At 35.2% G+C, this 18,791-nt stretch overlaps 1 protein-coding gene across 3 annotated transcripts in view; it reads right to left on the reverse strand.

The window, feature by feature from the left end:
* LOC115209323 (ankyrin repeat domain-containing protein 27) overlaps positions 1–12,942 on the reverse strand; it is a 51,344-nt gene extending 38,402 nt beyond the window's left edge. The window contains exons 1-8 of one of the 3 annotated variants that reach the window (XM_029777667.2): positions 12,765–12,942; positions 7,372–7,532; positions 5,847–5,981; positions 3,723–3,873; positions 2,592–2,672; positions 2,274–2,368; positions 1,706–1,765; positions 967–1,023 (exon numbers count right to left, since the gene is read on the reverse strand). In XM_029777667.2, coding sequence (XP_029633527.1) covers positions 967–1,023; positions 1,706–1,765; positions 2,274–2,368; positions 2,592–2,672; positions 3,723–3,873; positions 5,847–5,981; positions 7,372–7,473 — 681 coding nt within the window. In that variant the 5' untranslated portion in view covers positions 7,474–7,532; positions 12,765–12,942. Of the gene's footprint in view, positions 1–966; positions 1,024–1,705; positions 1,766–2,273; positions 2,369–2,591; positions 2,673–3,722; positions 3,874–5,846; positions 5,982–7,371; positions 7,533–11,163; positions 11,183–12,764 lie in introns of those variants that run through there. The other 2 variants (XM_029777668.2, XM_036501324.1) reach the window with 2 other exon arrangements.
* Between the last annotated feature and the right edge of the window lie 5,849 nt (positions 12,943–18,791).

Here is an 18,791-nt window from a genome sequence, read left to right on the forward strand (position 1 = left end):
TCACTTTGCAACCACAAGGTCCTGGGTTCAATCCTACTGCAGGGCATCTTGAACAAGTGTCATTTTTTTTAATTGACCCATACTGTTTTGTGTGAAACTGAGAAGAGAGAAATCAAGGTACAGCCATGTCACACATTGTGTCATCTGATTCTGCCCAAGAATTATATTAAGCATACTTGCATCTGTGGATTGTTAGTCACTTATATGTTAATTCAGGAGCAGATAATTTGGTTTATGGAAGAACTATGTATATGGATTTGGTAGACAGAAACTGAAAAACCCATGTGTGTGTGTGTGTTTGTGTGTGTGTGTGTGTTTGTGTGTGTGTGTGTGTGTGTGTACCCTTGTCTTGATATCAGATGGTGATTGTAAATGAACATCACCATCATGCAAGCAATGCTGTTCATTTCTAGTCTTCCATGATAAACTTGTCTGGCCATGAAGGAATATTACTCCACTTGAAACAGATAAGGGCTGGCAACAGGAAGAGCATCAAGCCACAGAAAATCTGCCACAACAAATTCCGTCTGACCCGTGCAAGCATGGAAAAGTAGGTGGATATATATGTTGTGGTCATCATTGGTCAAAGAACAAATTCCTCACATTCTAAGAGATAAAGTCTGAATGAATTGAAAACCAAATTATAATTTAATATGTATTATGTATTAAAGCCTCAAAATCAAAATTTTTGAAATGTAGATGATAGTTTAGTTTAGGAAATAATTAGACAAACCATATATAAATATATGCAAAGCCAATTTTTATTAAAGAAAATAAAGACTGCTTATTTCTTCTAAGAAATGGGCTTGTCTATTTTTTCAAGTACTAGCTTCTGTTACTGCTAGTATTTTGCTTTTAAAGAAGTCTATATTTGTTCAATTGATTTCTGTCTCAAAACAAAATTCAGTAGCAAATGTTAAAATGTTGAATATTAATACCACAAAGTAGAAATTTGAAGTAACTAACCTCTGCGGCAACTTTCAAACAGTCCATATAAACTGGATTGTGTCTTGCTCGATTTTTCTGTAAAAAAAAAAAAAAAATAGTTAGCACAATTATATTCACTAAATGATACACTGCTGAAGTTATTACTATATGAATATACTGTAATGATTCACACAAACAGACCTTAATATACAAAAATGGATTGACTAAAGATGAAAGAGAATTGAAAAAAAAACTGCATATTCTATAAAACTTTCAAAAGATTTAGAGACAGTTTAATTATTTATTGGAATGTAACTATGATGCATTTTACAAAAAATGACAGCTTAAAAGATAGTTAATAATGTTATACACTAAATAAGCAAGAAATTTTTGCTCTTTTCCACTATGTTATCTGAAATACATTATATTTATTACAGATGTGTCATCACATCAGTGAATGCCTTGCATAACTGAAAGTTTTCTCAAATTTTGTGATGTTTGTTTATTCTTTAAAGAAAATTCTTGGCTGAATCCATTTCACCCTATTTATATTGCTTCCCATCTCTTTCAAAAACACCCCTCGACTTGCTTTGTTTTTAGATTAATTTCTCACTTATTACCAAAATCTTACATTTATACATTTAAATCACTGTAATATTCTTTGTAAATGACTACACTTTAGCAGACAGGTATACTAGATACATTTATATATGAATACATATATTTAACAAGCACATACAACAAACTTTATACTGATACACACTGAATTTGCACTTACCAAAGTTGGATCCCGAAGTAGAAGCTGCATGGATTTTGTATACTGAGCACTAGCAACATCCTATTAGAAAACAAAGATTAATAAATAGGATATGACTACAAGTTTGACAATGACATTTCCTTTGTTTTATAATTTATCCTTGGATTACAATGATAGCAATGTTAATGAGATATATGTAGTTTATAAAAGTAAAGCAAGTTATTTTAAAATTAGAAAATAATAGTCTAAACCTGTAAGCTGTTATTAATTACTTTTTCAGTTTTAAAACAAAATTCCTAAATATAGTGACAAGCCTTGATTGCAAATTTATGTATCTTTTCCTCAGTAACTTTTTATCACTGACAAAAATTAAATTGATTTCTAGGAGATATATATATAAAGTTTTGCTCACAACTCTCATATTACTAAGAGAGAAAAGAATTTAAGGACTGTTTCTGGTCTAAAATAATTTGGCTTATGGTCCTTACAATAATCTTAACCAATAATTAAAAGAAAATATAATGAGAAAGATAAAATCATTTAAAATCACTGTCTCTAATTAAAGAAATTCAGTGAAAAGAATACTTACAACAATGCTTCGAAAGTTATACACATCCAGCCTTTCATAAACATAGATAAATTGCTGTAAAACTTTATCCAAGTTTTCCCTTGTTTTTCTATTGGCTGAAAAACAAAACAGCATGAAAAATATAGTAAACTATTTAATTGTTGATTACTCATTTTATAACTTAAGTCTTAACAAAAGGAAATTAGTTTAAGGTTATCCTCACAACAGCTTCTTTCTTTCATCTTCAATCAACAGCAACATTAATATTTACCACAACTGTTATCATTTCATAACTAAATAAGGAGAGAAATCATAAAAGGGTCAAAGTTTAATTCTTACTTGAGTCTCCCCAGAGCAGTTCTATACAATCTTTGTAAGTAGTTGGGGTTCTGTAGAATTGCGGTGTTGATTCACATTTGGCTAAATAAATAATAAAATAAAATAAAGAAATTAAAATTTAAAAAAAGTTAAAACTACAGTTTTAATTTTTGTTTTAAATATGAAGATTATCACAAATTCTAACAAATATTTTTCATAAACTAGAGAGAACCACAACAACCAGACCATAAATTATCTTAGGAAGAATGAAGCTTTTGGTTGTAAGTAGCGCTAACAATAATGACTAAATATTGCAATGAATTGTTCAAGATTATAATGGCACTGTGTAACAAAATTTACATTTATTTTTGTCTTTGGTCAGTGTTATTTCCTATTTGCTCCTATCTAGAAATCAAAGGAAATTGACAACTATTCCCTTCAAACTTTGCTTTTGTGACCTGGACATAAATGTTTTAAAACTGACCTATCTTCCATTACATTTCAGACAGATTCAGCAGTGAGTTGCTGAAGCAGAAATATTGTTACAGCAAATATTCTGCTCAATACCACAGATTTGCTTGTCTTTTGCTTGACCATAACCACTTGAGCACGTCCCTTAGTGGAAGACAATATGTGCATCCCTGATCATGAGCAGTGGGGGAGCATCTTAGCCATGTGTTGAGAAGGATTCTTTGTGGTTTGAATAAATGTAACAAAAGCAAAGTTTGAAAGAAATATTAGCTATTTTTCATACTTTCTAAGGGTAGGTAACAGATGTTGATCAAGGGAAATAACAGTTGTTAATCAAGGGCAAAAATTGTGTTACACAGTACTATTGGTAGTACACGAAATTTCTACTAATTTTCGAACTGCAGGCAATTATTACAGTAGGTAAATCCTTTAAATACACAACAGCAACTACAAGCTAAAACTAAAAACTATAAAGACTATCAAATTTAAAAGGAGTATGTCAGAAGATAGAAAACAGATTAAGACTTCAATCTTTTAAAAGTAGTTTTGCCATATTTTAGGTGCAATTAACAAGTATTTGAGACAATTCATAATATCTAGTTAAGTAAAAAAAAAAATCTTAAACCATACTTTTATTAAATTCATTAAACAAGTAAAAGATATTGGAAATCTTATACTAACACTGGTCGGAATTGAAAATTTGTTCAACACACAAAACACGATATGATTCATCGGCAGCATTGTAAAAGGTTTCTTCAAATAAAATGTTGATCTTCAGTTTATTAGCAAAATTATCTTGTAAATGAATCTGCCCATTTGATATATATACAGTCTATAATAAAAGAAAAAAAAACATATAAGAGAGAAGAGATGAGTACTTGGTGGGAGGCAGGGAGTAAAAAAATATCTCATACACAGTGAGAGAGAATCAAGAGAGAGGAGGAGGAAATTAGAGTAGCTATGGCAGATAGATACATACATCATGTAACATCTGCTTTCAAAATCGACATGGGTAGGATTGTTTGACAGGAACTGTCGAATCAGGAGGCTGCACCAAGCTCCTTTTGTTTGTATTGACATGTTTTCTATGTCTGGATGCTCTTCCTAATACCAACCATTTTACAAAATGTATTGGATGCTTTTTATGTAGCACCAGCACCAGTGAGGTCACCAAGTAACATGCAAGAGAAGAACCCCAACTGGATGTGGGGTAGTAATGAGGGACAGAAAGGTGTCTTGCATTAGAAGAGAGACAGGACTTCCTCAAATGGTGAAAGATATAGAGGAGAGAAAGATGAAGATGTGACAGAGAGGAGGCAAGGGACTTACACCTAAGTTTCAGGGTGGTGTAAATAATGGACTGGGGAATGGAGAAGGTGGTAGGAAGATGCATTTTAATATGGAAAGAATATTAGAAAGAGGAGAATGATCAAAAAAACCCTGCCCGTTATTCTAATGTTAAAATAATTGTAATGTACACCATGGAAAATATATATTTGCAAAATTTCATTCAAAAATATGCAACAAATTTGGCAGGGCACTAAATTGTCTATGTGCCACACATATATACAAGGCATAAAAATAAACTTGGATTTATTTAGATATTCAGGGATTCCACATGTATAGTGTAAATGGTTAACATGGAGTTTAGAGGTTTAAAAAATGAAAGTAAAAATTAACCAGAAGTGATAGGGACATCTGATAATTTCATGTCAGCAATCTTTAGCATAACCAATGTATAGAACATTTATTTTATATAACAAGTAAACCATACATATATTTTATATAAGATGAAAACAACAACATTTATGGGAAAATATGAGTCATTGGTGATTGAGATGAGATTTGCAAATTAGTTTTAACAGTCTCTAAATCTGTTTCACCAAATACACTCTTGAAGATATGATGTAAATAAAGCTAGCCACCAAATTGTCTCCTTAGTAGTGTTTGTTCAGAAAAACTTAAGATATCTCTAGAAAGTACTGTACAAGTAAGTGCCTGTTAATGTGACAAAATGAGAGAGTTCTGCTAATGAAAATAAAGGATTCACCAGTTCTTTTTATGAAATTAAGGGATGAAATTACTTCCATCATCATCATCGTTTAACGTCCGTTTTCCATGCTGGCATGGGTTGGACGGTTCAACCAGGGTCTGGGAAGCCAGAAGGCTGCACCAGGCTCCAGTCTGATCTGGCAGTGTTTCTACAGCTGGATGCCCTTCCTAACCCCAACCACTCCATGAGTGTAGTGGGTGCTTTTTACATGCCACCGGCACAGGTGCCAGGCGAGGTTGGCAACGGCCATGATTGGTTGGTGCTTTTTACATGCCACCGGCACAGGGATCACAACTACAATTTCCATTGATTTTTGATGTTGATGTACTTGACTCAATAGGTCTCATCAAGCACAGGGTCGAGACGGTGTTTCTCTCTAAACCGCTTGTTAACTGTGTAAATAATACTAGTGATTACTAAGATTAATTAAGCTGACTTAATTACCATTTTGTAGCACATTTTACAAAAAAAAAAAGAGCATACTTTACAGTTTCTTTGCCTCTGTTTCCTGTGTAACAGTTAGCCAGCCAAGGCAAGGCTAGAATGGGAGTGTCACCTGACTTCAACAGCAGCCAATATATTGTTAAAGCATAAGGTTTCCTTTCTATTTTTAAGATAGGGTATGAGTTGAAAGGTTTGGCTGCCTTTTCTAGTATGTCAATAAGCCATATAGTAGGTTAATAGGAGAGGAAGGCGTTTGAGAAGACACAGACAATATATTAATTAACTGAAAGTAAATATTAAGTTATTACTTTTCCAGAAACTGTTCTTTGCAACTGGTGACCATTTTGTCCCTCTTCATTTTCAGTGGGGATCAAAATGTGGTCTTCAAATTCAGCTTCATTCAGGTTTGCAGTTCGAGCAGCTCCATGCCGGGGGACACACACCTGTAAAATATTGAATATATCAAATTTTAAAAAATCCAAATAAATATTGGTAGTTAATTAGTTATTGTGTTACAGTTCAAAATTTGAAATTAATATCATGTTCAACACTCTAGCTAAGATTATTAACTCTTTTAGCAATTTAAACCGACCATATCCGAGACAAATATTCTGTTTTATATTCAAACTGGATAGATCATGCCTTTCACACCTACCCTACAATATCATTCTAAAAAAATAAACAATTACATCAAAATGTTACAGTTACAAGATAATGCATGATGAATTAAAAATAATCTGAATAAATAAGCATTACATTTGACAGAATAATATGAATACTAAAAGGTTAAACTCAGCTGAAATGGCTGAGATAGGACATATGAGATGGTATCAAAAAGTTCCAAGAATAGTTCTGTAGCATTCTAATAAATGGCAGCACATGGTTGCATGCACAGTGAGAGCTAGCAGTGACTTTCATAAGACGGTATGCCAAGTGACATCACTGTGTTTACTTTGAAATTTATGTTTTTGTGATCATATGTATGCTATAGTCTGTGATTTTGTTGTAGACAGGAAGTTGTAACAAAGAGCCAACGTAAAATTTTGGGAAGTCTGCTACAGAGACATTGATTCCAAAAGCGGCAGGAATGCTGAGACCAGTGTATGGCTTCACAAGGTAACTATTTCAAAGGAGATGATGTTAAAACTTAGGTAGGATAAGTCCTCAGCACCTCTTATTCATCATAGTCCTCCAGGCAATAACAGAGGGATTCAAGACAGGATGCCCCTGGGAGCTCCTCTATGCTGATGACTTTGTTTTGATAGCTGAGTGACTATTAGAACTGGCTCCTGTGGTGGTGGTATTTAAAATGCAGCATATGAACGTGGATGATGCCAGTGTTGCTGGCACATGAAAAGCACCATTCAAGTGTGGTCGTTGCCAGTGCTGCCTAACTGGCTCCTCTGCCAGTGACACATAAAATGCACCATTCGAGCATGGTCAATGCCAGTACTGCCTGACTGGCCCACGTGCTGGTGGCACATAAAAAGCACCCACTACACCCTCAGTGGTTGGTGTTAGGAAGGGCATCCAGCAGTAGAAACCTTGCCAGATCAGATTGGAGCCTGATGCAGCCTTCTGGCTTGCCAGTCTTCACTTCCAAACCGACCAACCTATGCTAGCATGGAAAGCGGACATTAAATGATGATGATGATAACTAGTTTGGGTAATTTTTAATACCACCCCACACTTTTGCAATTTGAGGCTTTATCAAAAATATTTGTTTTGACTGTCAAAAAATTGCAACATTCAGATATGAAATGTAAATAAATAAACCAATCTAAATAGACACACAGAAAAAAAAAGGGGGGGGTAGTAACAGGTCAAACTTACAGTATATCTACATGTTGTTACAGTATCAAAGAGAGCTGAGTGTTGGTTCTGTAATGCCGTAAAGAATGGATTGTCCAACAGATCCTCATCATACTTTTCCATTTTCTTAACTCAACCAGCTGGGTTTCCATCACATCTAAACTACAAATTAAACTAATCATCTGAAAAGAAATTTAATATACAAATTACTTGGTTATGTGATTATATTATTTTACACTTGACATTAAGTGACAAATTAAAACCCTTTCACAATCATTTATTAGGTAAGATATACATCTCTACTTACCAGTCTAATTATTTGATGTTAAAAAGGAACATCTAATACTTTTACATCAGTTGATAAAACAGTTTGAATTTGTTGAGTCATTTTTCAAAATTAACATTGAAAATGCTAAAAATATTGTTTAAAAATAATTTGTTTTCTATACTGTTAATACAAAGCTTTAATTACTGTATTTTCAGGCATACAAACTGAATTCTTCAGATCAAAATTTACAGCCAAAATAAATAAAACAACACTAAGATGACTATGGAGGACCAAAAATTTCATGTGAAATGCAGTAGGAGTTGGAAAGATAGAGATGACAGGCTCTTTATACATGCTTACATTATATACCACACTGATTTATATGCTGGAAAATACAGTACTTTCATAATGTATTATACAAGCTGTGACAGTTCTTTTGAGGCCATTTGTATGAATTTAGAAAACAGCACATAGTTCACCAAAGAAAATCTGTGTGCAAGAGCGACGCTTGCAATGGTATGGTCATGTACTGCGGATGGATGAGGAGACGTGTGAAGAAGTGCCACTCCCAAACAGTTGAAGGTATCAGGGAGAGAGGCAGACCCAGGAAGACATGGGATGAGGTAGTCAAGCATGACCTCAGAGCGTTGGGCCTCACTGAGGCAATGGTGAAGGACCGAGATCTCTGGAGATATGCTGTGACTGCAAAGACCCGGGCTGCTTCCTGCACCAGTTCCGCATAGCCCCCTGCCCATTCAAAGTACCCTGGATCCTGGAACGTCTCGCTGTGCTTGAGGAGACCTGTTGAGTCAAGTACATGAACATGAACATCGAAATAAATATCAATGGAAATAGTAGTTGTGATACCTGTGCCAGTGGCACATAAAAAGCACCATCCACACGTGGCCGTTGCCAGCGCCGCCTCGACTGGCTTCTGTGCCGGTGGCACATAAAAAGCACCATCCAAACGTGGCCGACGCCAGCGCTGCCCCGACTGGCTTCTGTGCCGGTGGCACATAAAAAGCACCATCCGAACGTGGCCGTTGCCAGCGCCGCCTTGGTTGGCTTCCGTGCCGGTGGCACGTTAAAAGCTCCAACCGATCGTGGCCGATGCCGGACCCCCCTGGCACGTAAAAAGCACCCACTACACTCGCGGAGTGGTTGGCGTTAGGAAGGGCATCCAGCTGTAGAAACACTGCCAGATCAGACTGGAGCCTGGTGCAGCCCCTGGCTTCCCAGACCCCAGTCGAACCGTCCAACCCGTGCTAGCATGGAAAACGGACGTTAAACGATGATGCTGATGATGATATATACTTGCCAATGTGTGTTATTTTTCTCGGCATTTTTTTAATGTTTAATTTATGCAAACTATCAAATCATAAAAGTGTTCTGATTTTTTTTGTATATATCTGTCCCTTGACTGCTGGAGATAGGATAGGACAAATGCCATGCTGATGATGTCTGTTGAGGTAGAAATGTGTGTCACAATTGTCCTCTTATCTCCAGACAATAAACCTCTCCTTTTCCTTAAAGGCAAGATAGAATTAAATATTATTAGGAATGGTATTTAAAAATTGTTAAAATATTTTGCATAGGAGTGGCTGTATGGTAAGTAGCTTGCTTACGAACCACATAGTTTCAGGTTCAGTCCCTCTACGTGGCACCTTGGGCAACTGTCTTTTACTATAACCTCGGGCTTACCAAAGCCTTGTGAGTGGATTTGGTACACAGAAACTGAAAGAAGCCCGTCGTATATATGTATATATGTGTGTGTGTTTGACAACCGATGCTGGTGTGCTTACATCCCTGTAACTTAGCGGTTTGGCAAAAGAGACCGATAGAATAAGGACTAGGCTTACAAAGAATAAGTCCTTGGGTCGATTTGCTCGACTAAAGGCGGTGCTCCAGCATTGCCACAACCAAATGACAGAAACAAGTAAAAGAGTATTGTAGAAGTATAACCAATTTATTACACAAATTTTAACAAAATCTTATATGGACCCCCAAGGATTATATGGATCCTGGTTGAGTACCACTGCTCTAGAGGCAGAGACAGTTTTAATAAATCAAGAAAGTATGCTGAATGTGTTTGAAATGTAAACACTGATGTATCAGCATAAAGAAGTGAAAACGTGTTTTTCATTTTTTTTATATGATTTAAAAGATTTTACTTATTGCTTTTTCCCAGGTATTTATTATTTTCTCATACTCTTTAGTTCTAACTATTTGCCTTTTCATATTACTTTGGCAATACTACTGTTTAAGGTTTTAAAAATTTCTTTCAGATAATTTTATAACAGAAAATATCAAATATATTAAGCAAAAAGTTCCTTATCACATTAACAGATGGATTTTTCCATGCAGTAAAAAGTTTACCTTTAACACATCAAGATATTTTTGTTGCAGTTGTATAGTTTCTCATTTTTTTATAGAAAACTATGTGAATGTTGATTTTATAGTAACTTCAACCTAACACCAAATAAAGTTTCATTTATTGCATGTTAACTTTGGAGAAAATCTAATTTGTCTTTTTTTTTAATGTACTTAAAACGTAAAAAAATGTCTTGTATTTTACAAGTTAGTTGAACAACCCCTCACCACAATCCACCTCGACAATAAAGGGAGTTAACTAGTTATGTTAACAAGCCTTATGTGAAAATTGTTTTTTCAGTTAAAACATTTTCTAATAGAGATGTGACAATCTAGTTACTTTCAATAACAAGGAAACAGTCATGCACTATTCCAATCTAGTACAAATGAATAACAACTAAAATTCAAAGTTACTACAAATCTCTACTAAACCCTGGTCTCTCATTTTGACTGACCCATACATGTCTAAAACAGTATATCTAAAGCTTGTAATCCTTTTAGGTAAAGGAAATGCTCTACAACACCCAACAGTATCAGGGAGTCTAACTCACAATCTGGAGTGGTGCTACTGCTACACACAAAATATATGAGACTATCTGCTTATTAGCCAAATAAACAGATATCATCATCATCATCATTATTATTATTATTAGGGTGGTAAGCTGGCAGAATTGTTTGCATGCCAGACAGAATGCTTAGAGGCGTTTCGTTCATCTTCACATGCTGAATTCAAATTCCACTGAGGTTAACTTTACCTTTCATCCTTCTGAAGTCGATAGAATAAGCACTAGTTGAACATTAAAGTCAATACAATCAACATACCCCTCCTCCTAAATTGCTGGCCTTGTGCCAAAATTTGAAACCATTATCATCATCATTATTATTTTGTTAACATGTGAAATTCTGCTAAGCATTTGCTTGCAGAATTTGTTTTGGTTCTTTATGTTCCAAGTTCAAATTCCAATGAGATTGATCTTGCTTTGATAAAATAAGTACCAGCTGAGCACTAAGAATAATGTAATCAAAACCTCTCCTACCCCACAAAACTGCTGCCCTTCTGCAAAAATTTGAAACCATTATTTTATTAAAACATTTTTCTATGCTATTTATCTTTTAATAAGTTTTGAAATGTATACAAATAAAATATATAATTCATTTGATTAGCAAAGACTCACCAACAGCTGCAGCACTGTTTTTTCTTTGCATCTTCAACAGCTACTACCATAGTTTCTGCTTCTCAAATAAGTCTATTACCTCCATCAAAGCAACCCAATCAATGCTTCTCTCATTATCCTCATTGTGTCTTGCATTTCAAACCTTGTACTAAACACTTTGTCTAATCAGTTCTCTCCAGAACTACAGCCCTCTGTAATTCTCTTTCTGTCAATATTTTCCATACAATCTACAGAAGTCCAATCTGAGAGGATATGTAAACGTCACAGATATTACTTCTCCTTCTCTAACTAAAAACGGAGGGGGGATGACGTAAATAGAAAGAAAGGTTTTGTTAGAAGACCAGGGAATAATTACCAAACAGGATTTGAATATAGTTTCAGTCATTAATTACTCAGTACTGAAATAGTAATTAAAATGATGCTCAGAACCTATACATATGTAAAACTAGGTGCAATTGTCTGGCATGAACACTGAACAGGATTAAGATACAATGGTTTAAAAACAAAAATCAGAAATTAATAATAAAGTAGATGAATAGGAATGAATATATATATATATATATATATAATATATATATATATATATATAGCTTATAAATTATGTAAAAGAAAAGTGTGTACAATAATAGTCCTCTTAGCAAGTTAGTTCACGATGCACAGATGGACCTTTGTTTCATTTGGAAGAAGACCAAAAAACTCAAGTTACTATAACAAAACATTGGCGAACATACATGAGCGACTGTCCTACACATTTTCTTACACTAATTACGTAGCAATTGCGAATATAAAACATACAGAGCTAATTAGTATCGTTTTAACATTAGCTAGTCATTTAAAGTTAATTTTTATTGGTTTCTCTGATAGAATTGCGTAAAATTATTCAAACTGCTATCTTAAGTTATTTTCTCCCATTCAATAAAATATAAGATGGGGAAAATTGATGTCTACTTCTGCGAAGATAAAATATATTTTCTAATATACAGAAGTTTAGGGTTCTAACTTTACAATAATTGTTACAAAAAATTTAACAAAAAATTTACAAAATATTTGTAAAATATTTTTTTTAAATGTAAGATTCAACCAATTGAGATATATATATATATATATATATATATATATATATATATATATATATATAAACAAGCTTGGGCAAATCGTCCCAAGGATTGCTATATCATTATATTCAGTTATATCAAAAGAGTATTTATCATTTAATATCAAACCTACTGACAAAAGTTGGTCAACTGTATTGTTGAAGTTCCAATCGAAATAGAATCGTAACTGCTGTCAATAAAGTGGGAGATAAATCATTAACATAAACAAAGTAATGGGTAAATAAAAGATTGCAAATTATAACAGTAAACAACCAAATACAAGTGTAAAAATTACAAGTAGGAACATGAAATAAAAAGTAAACAGGATGATTTAAAAAAAAGCAACATTGTATACGTGTTTGTCGTACAAACAAACGTGTGTACAGATATATTTAGACTTATTTTAGGTATCAAGTTTCAATATAGGTATATTTTATGATATGATTTTAAAAATATATTACAACTTTCGTTCGAATAATGTAGAGAAACATTGTGTAATTTACTCACCCAAATACATACGCCGTAAAAATCTGTTCCTAACAATCTATGGTTGCTCCAAACTATACGGTGTTCACCAAAGATGCGGTGTCGACTGAATATAATACACTTTAAAAAAGATTAAAATGTTCAGTTTATTTAACAGGACATCAGTATTCTGACGCATGTTAAATTCCTGTTTGAACAGGAATGGGAAATTGAACTTGTTAGGAAAATTATTACAGATTGTTTCCAAATAGCATATTTCATAATTTTTTATGTTTCTGTGGTAATAGCATTTTCTCAATGAGGATGCAAGTAATGCTCTTTGATAACGAATTTTTATCTGATTACACTCCCATATATCAGGGGTTGACGTAACAATGTTTTTGAGACCTTATAATAAGGATGTATTCTTACGGATTGTTTAAAATGGTTTTTGGGAGTTCAGATTATCTCATAAATAGTTGCTCTGTTGTATCTGTGTAGGTATTTTGTATCAAATAATACTCAACAATATGCTAGCTCTTATGAGCATCTCTTCAAAATGTTTGCATTTAATCTTCAACAATTTATAAAATGATGTTTGGGTATAATGTGTGTGTGTGTGTTAGGATACTGGTCTTGTGTCTATTTTTAAATCTGATTTTATCAATCCTGTTTATTTGAACCATAAGAATAATAATATGTAGGCTTGCATATTGACTTAATATATATATTCTTTTAATATACTTACCATGGCTTTAAAGTAATTTTATTCCTTTTTAAACTTCCTTTTCTTTGATTTCCTTCCAGCTTTTGGTAGTCGCTTGCAGTCTCTCTTTAGAGTCCAGCAGTAATCTGCCACCATGTTTACATTCCACCTTCCCTGGTATCTCCACTTCATTTCTTTAATGTCCTAGTGAAATTTTTCATCATGCTCTTCACTTAGATTGCTGAGGTTCTCTGGGAAATAGTTGAGGAGTGATTGAAGAAAGTACATTTTAACATCCAAACTTTTTGAAGTTTTGCAATGTTATTAACTATGATTTTGTAATTTGAACACTTATTGTTTCCCAAAAAGTTCTTGACAACACACTTGAAGCTATACCTGTATTTGAAATTCATTCATAGATTTCTCATAACCTGGGTCTTTCATTAGTTTACGAATGTCAAGACCAATAAATATCCTATATTCCAGAAACAGCTATAAGACTTCAAATTTACCCTAATTAAATTATTCTATATGTCTTGAGATACCTGTCCTGCCTTGGTTTTTGTTGTTCGTTTTTCCCCTCATATAATATATAAATTCTACTATTCATCTCATTTATTAAAATTTATTTCCTGATTTATAATTTAAAAAAAATAAAGTGTTGGTTTCCAACACAGGCATAAGGTATCAAATTTGGAGAATGGGTTTTTGTCAACATCAGTACTTGAATAATACACCCTCCACCATAAACCGTCTTTGGCGAGATTCAGATTCTGAAGACAAAATACATGATATTTTATTAACTTTCTACTAATTCTATCAATATTAGTTTCAAATTTTGACACTTTTGAGGGCGGGTGTAACTCTATTACATCAAGCCCAGTGTTCAACTAGTACTCATTTTATCATCTCCTAAAGGATGAAAGGCAAAGTTAACCTCAGTGGAACTTGAACTCAGAACATAATGACTGACAAAGTGCTGGTAAGCATTTTGCCTGGCATGGTAACAAATCTGCCAGCTTGCTGCCTTCCAATCTACCAATATTGACATGAAAAATGGTTTGTGGCAGAATAGGTAGAACAAAAGAACATTATGGCATTTAGTTGCATCGTTTTGAAATTTTAGTCCAATTCTTGTACAGGAATGATTCAATTTATTATATCTCTTCTCTACAAATTTGTGATGTTCTGCTAAAGTTAGAGATCCATATTATGTATGTGTATATGTGTGCTTACATACGAACATATGCTAATGTATATTCATAAGCTATCACAATATTTTCTCTAAATAAAATGTTTAAATTATTTCTGTTTTATTTATTTATTTATTAGTTATCAATGAATTACAAATCTATAATTGGTAGTTTATACTCAGAAACATAACTTTTTGTTGTGTGTGCATGTATTTTATAGTTATGAACAACAATTAAAATTGCTAAGCTTGTCACAAATATCAGGCTTCACAATTTCTAATACTCTCTCAAGGCAATCTCATTTGTATAACATTACCAAAACTGTATCACAAAACTAGGATTCCTCTAGAATAAGACAATAATTTTGCCTTGATCAGTTGCTGACCTGCTACAAAGTTCAAGTGATATCCATTTTGAAACACTACTCACATCTGTGGAATGGAATGATATTGTTGCTCTCCATACAGACATTCTGAGCCAAATCCAAAAGAAGGTCTTTTTACTGACCAACAATGATAAACTCACTAATATTCTACAATACCTAACATACAACTACATGATTTCTTCTCTCTCACTCATTACTACAACAGCCTGCTCTTATGAATTAGTAAATCACATACTCTTCACTCAATCCTATCCAACCCACCTATCTCTCTTCTTCCTTGTATTTCACTTTCTCCTCACATGATTCACTTTCCAGATTCTACACTAAATACATCACCCATTTCTTCCTTCCCTGAGTTGTAACCCTCTGAAAATTCATTTATGCCAACACTTTTCTGGACAATTTTAACCAAAGCTGAGCATCATCAGTTACTTCAACCACATTGCCCCTCCTCCCTGATTGATATAAAAACAATTATTGTATCTATGAGTGTGTATAACTTTGTGTTTACTTCTATTTCTATATTTTGTATTTATTTTCATCTAAAATATTGTTTTAGTTATGTATTGTTGATACCACAATTTTTTTTTAATTCATCCATCTCCATCCTCTATTCTAGAGAGGGTCATGGAGGGCAAAGTTATTGGGCACCTCCTCCATAATGTCCTAACAGGAGTAACCATCATTACACTTTCCAGCAAGATTCCTAAGTGTGATGAACTGAGACTATGGCTATTATCTAACTTTCTCCTTCTTGGTCTACTGCCAAGAATCTGTTTTGAGTACTAAGTGGTGATCTCCAGATAAAATATTTGCATTAACCACTGAGATACCAACTTGCTTAAGACTGTCTTTAGTTCTAAATCATTCATCATAAGTTAATGTAAGAACATTTGTTAAATAATATTGCAAAGACTGGATAAATAATGAAAATGTGAGTTGTTTTACTAACTCCTTTCAAATTCTTAATTATTTTCTTAATCAATTTATTTACATGGACTGTATTTCACAAATGGGTTAATTGGAAAGAAAATCAAAAGGTTCACAGAAACATTACACACCTGGAATAAATGTCATACCATGTGTGGTCAGTCATCTAAATTCAAAGCTCAAATCTTGTTTTGCAAAGAAATACTCGAACACCAAGTCAACAATAGGACCTCTCCAGAGACAAAATGGGGATGTAGTGAATAACCCTATTGAAATGGCAGAAATGTTGGGTCAACAGTATGAAAGTGTCTTCAGTGAGCCATCTAAAACCATGAAGATCCATGACCCAGGAAAATTCTTCAAGGATATCGACCATTCTAAACCTACCCTATCCGACATTGATTTCAACCCAGAAGACATAGCAAGAGCCATAGACAAGCTCCCCATGCACTCGGCTGCGGGGCCTGATGGTTTCAATGCCATGATACTTAAAAACTGCAAGGTACAATTGTCGAAACCCCTTTACATGATATGGAGGGAATCTATGGAGAATGGCAAAATACCAAATACATATAAAGAAGCACACATAACTCCAATACATAAAGGGGACAGCAAATCAAAACCAAAGAACTACTGACCAATCTCACTGACATCACACATTATCAAGGTCTTCGAAAGAATAGTTCGTGGAAAACTGGTTGAGTTCCTGGAATCCAACAATCTGATGAATTGCAACCAGCATGGATTCAGGTTAGGTAGATCATGCCTTTCCCAACTACTGGCACACCATGACCAAATCCTAGAAAATCTAGAGAATGGATACAACACAGATGTTATCTACCTCGACTTTGCCAAGGCATTTGACAAGGTAGATCATGGCATCCTGGGTCACAAACTTCGAAAGCTAGGAGTAGGAGGAAAAGTTGGTACATGGATACATGAGTTCCTTACAAATAGAACTCAAACAGTCACTGTGAATGGAACCCATTCAACACCATCACCTGTGACCAGCAGTGTTCCTCAGGGTACAGTACTCGGCCCAATCCTGTTTCTCATCCTCATCTCTGACATAGATGAAGATACAACCAGCAACGTCTCATCCTTTGCTGATGACACCAGTGTCATGAGACAAATCAAAGACGAGGTGGATACAGAGGCCTTACAAAAGGACCTGACCACCATATATAAATGGCAGGAAACAAACAACATGTTGTTCAATGATAAGAAGTTTGAATTAATTCGCTACGGAACAGATCAAGATCTGAAAAATACAACAAACTACAGAAACCCATCAGGACAACAAATAATGGAAAAACAGTATGTGAAAGATTTAGGCATCCACATGGGAACCAACCTAAAATTCAGAGAACACCTTGACTCAGTCTGTCTTACTGCAAGAAAGTACAGCGGGTGGATCTTGCGCACCTTCAAATCAAGAGATACCTCAACAATGAAAACCCTCTGGAACAGTATGATACTTCCGAGGATTGACTACTGTTCTCAGTTGTGGTCACCAACAACAAAGGGCCAACTATCTAAGATAGAATCGCTCCAAAGAAATTTTACCTCATACTTCTCAGAAACGAGGGACCTGGACTATTGGCAAAGACTCAAAACCTTGAGGATGTACTCAATAGAAAGAAGATTTGAGCGATACCGAATTATATACATTTGGAAAATGATAGAGCAGAAGGTGCCAAACTTTGGTATCAAAACCTACCACTCACTGCGCCACGGAAGACGCTGCCAGCTGCCACCAATCAACAAAAAGGCTGGCCAGGCAGCAAAAACCCTGCGAGAATCAAGTCTGTTGGTTCGAGGAGCACAACTGTTCAACTCCATTCCGGTACATGTCAGAAATCTATCAGGATGCAGTGTGGAATCATTCAAATTGCAACTGGATAGATACTTAAGCACCATTAGAGATGAACCCCATCTCCCAGGATATACACAACGAGCGCAAACTGACTCAAACTCGCTCCTACACATGTCAAAATTAAGCAGAGAATACAACCTGGCAACCACACCAGACTCTGAGGGTGGAGTCTTCGACTTGGCCTGAGCATGGACTCAAACCCAAATGAAATGAAAATGAAAATGAAATATTGACTTCTCTTTCATCTCCTCTATGGTCAACAAAATTAGTATCAGTAATCCAGCAGAGTCACAAATACAAAAAATTCCCTTCATCATCATCATCATCATCATTTAGCGTCCGTTTTCCATGCTAGCATGGGTTGGACGGTTCAACTGGGGTCTGGGGAGCCCGAAGGCTGCACCAGGCCAGTCAGATCTGGCAGTGTTTCTACAGCTGGATGCCCTTCCTAACGCCAACCACTCCGAGAGTGTAGTGGGTGATTTTATGTGCCCCGACACAGGTGCCAGACGAGGCTGGCGAACGGCCACGCTCGGATGGTGTTTTTATGTGCCACCGACACAGGTGCCAGACGAGGCTGGCAGACGGCCACGCTCGGATGGTGTTTTTATGTGCCACCGACACAGGTGCCAGATGAGGCTGGCAGGTGCCAGACGAGGCTGGCAGACGGCCACGCTCGGATGGTGTTTTTATGTGCCACCGACACAGGTGCCAGATGAGGCTGGCGGACGGCCACGATCGGATGGTGTTTGTTACGTCCCCAAAGCACGGAGGCCAGTCTATGCGGTACTGGCTACGGCCACGTTCGGATGATTTTCTTGTGTGCCACCGGCACTGGTACCACAAAGATACAAATTCCATTTATGTTCATCTATTTTGATTTGTTTTGATTTGATTTGATTTTCACTTGCCTCAACAGGTCTTCACAAGTGTCACTTGCCTCAACAGGTCTTCACAAGTGTCACAAGAAGGAAGGTAT

This window comes from Octopus sinensis, linkage group LG3 (genome assembly GCF_006345805.1).
Source record: "Octopus sinensis linkage group LG3, ASM634580v1, whole genome shotgun sequence".
NCBI lineage: Eukaryota > Metazoa > Mollusca > Cephalopoda > Octopoda > Octopodidae > Octopus > Octopus sinensis.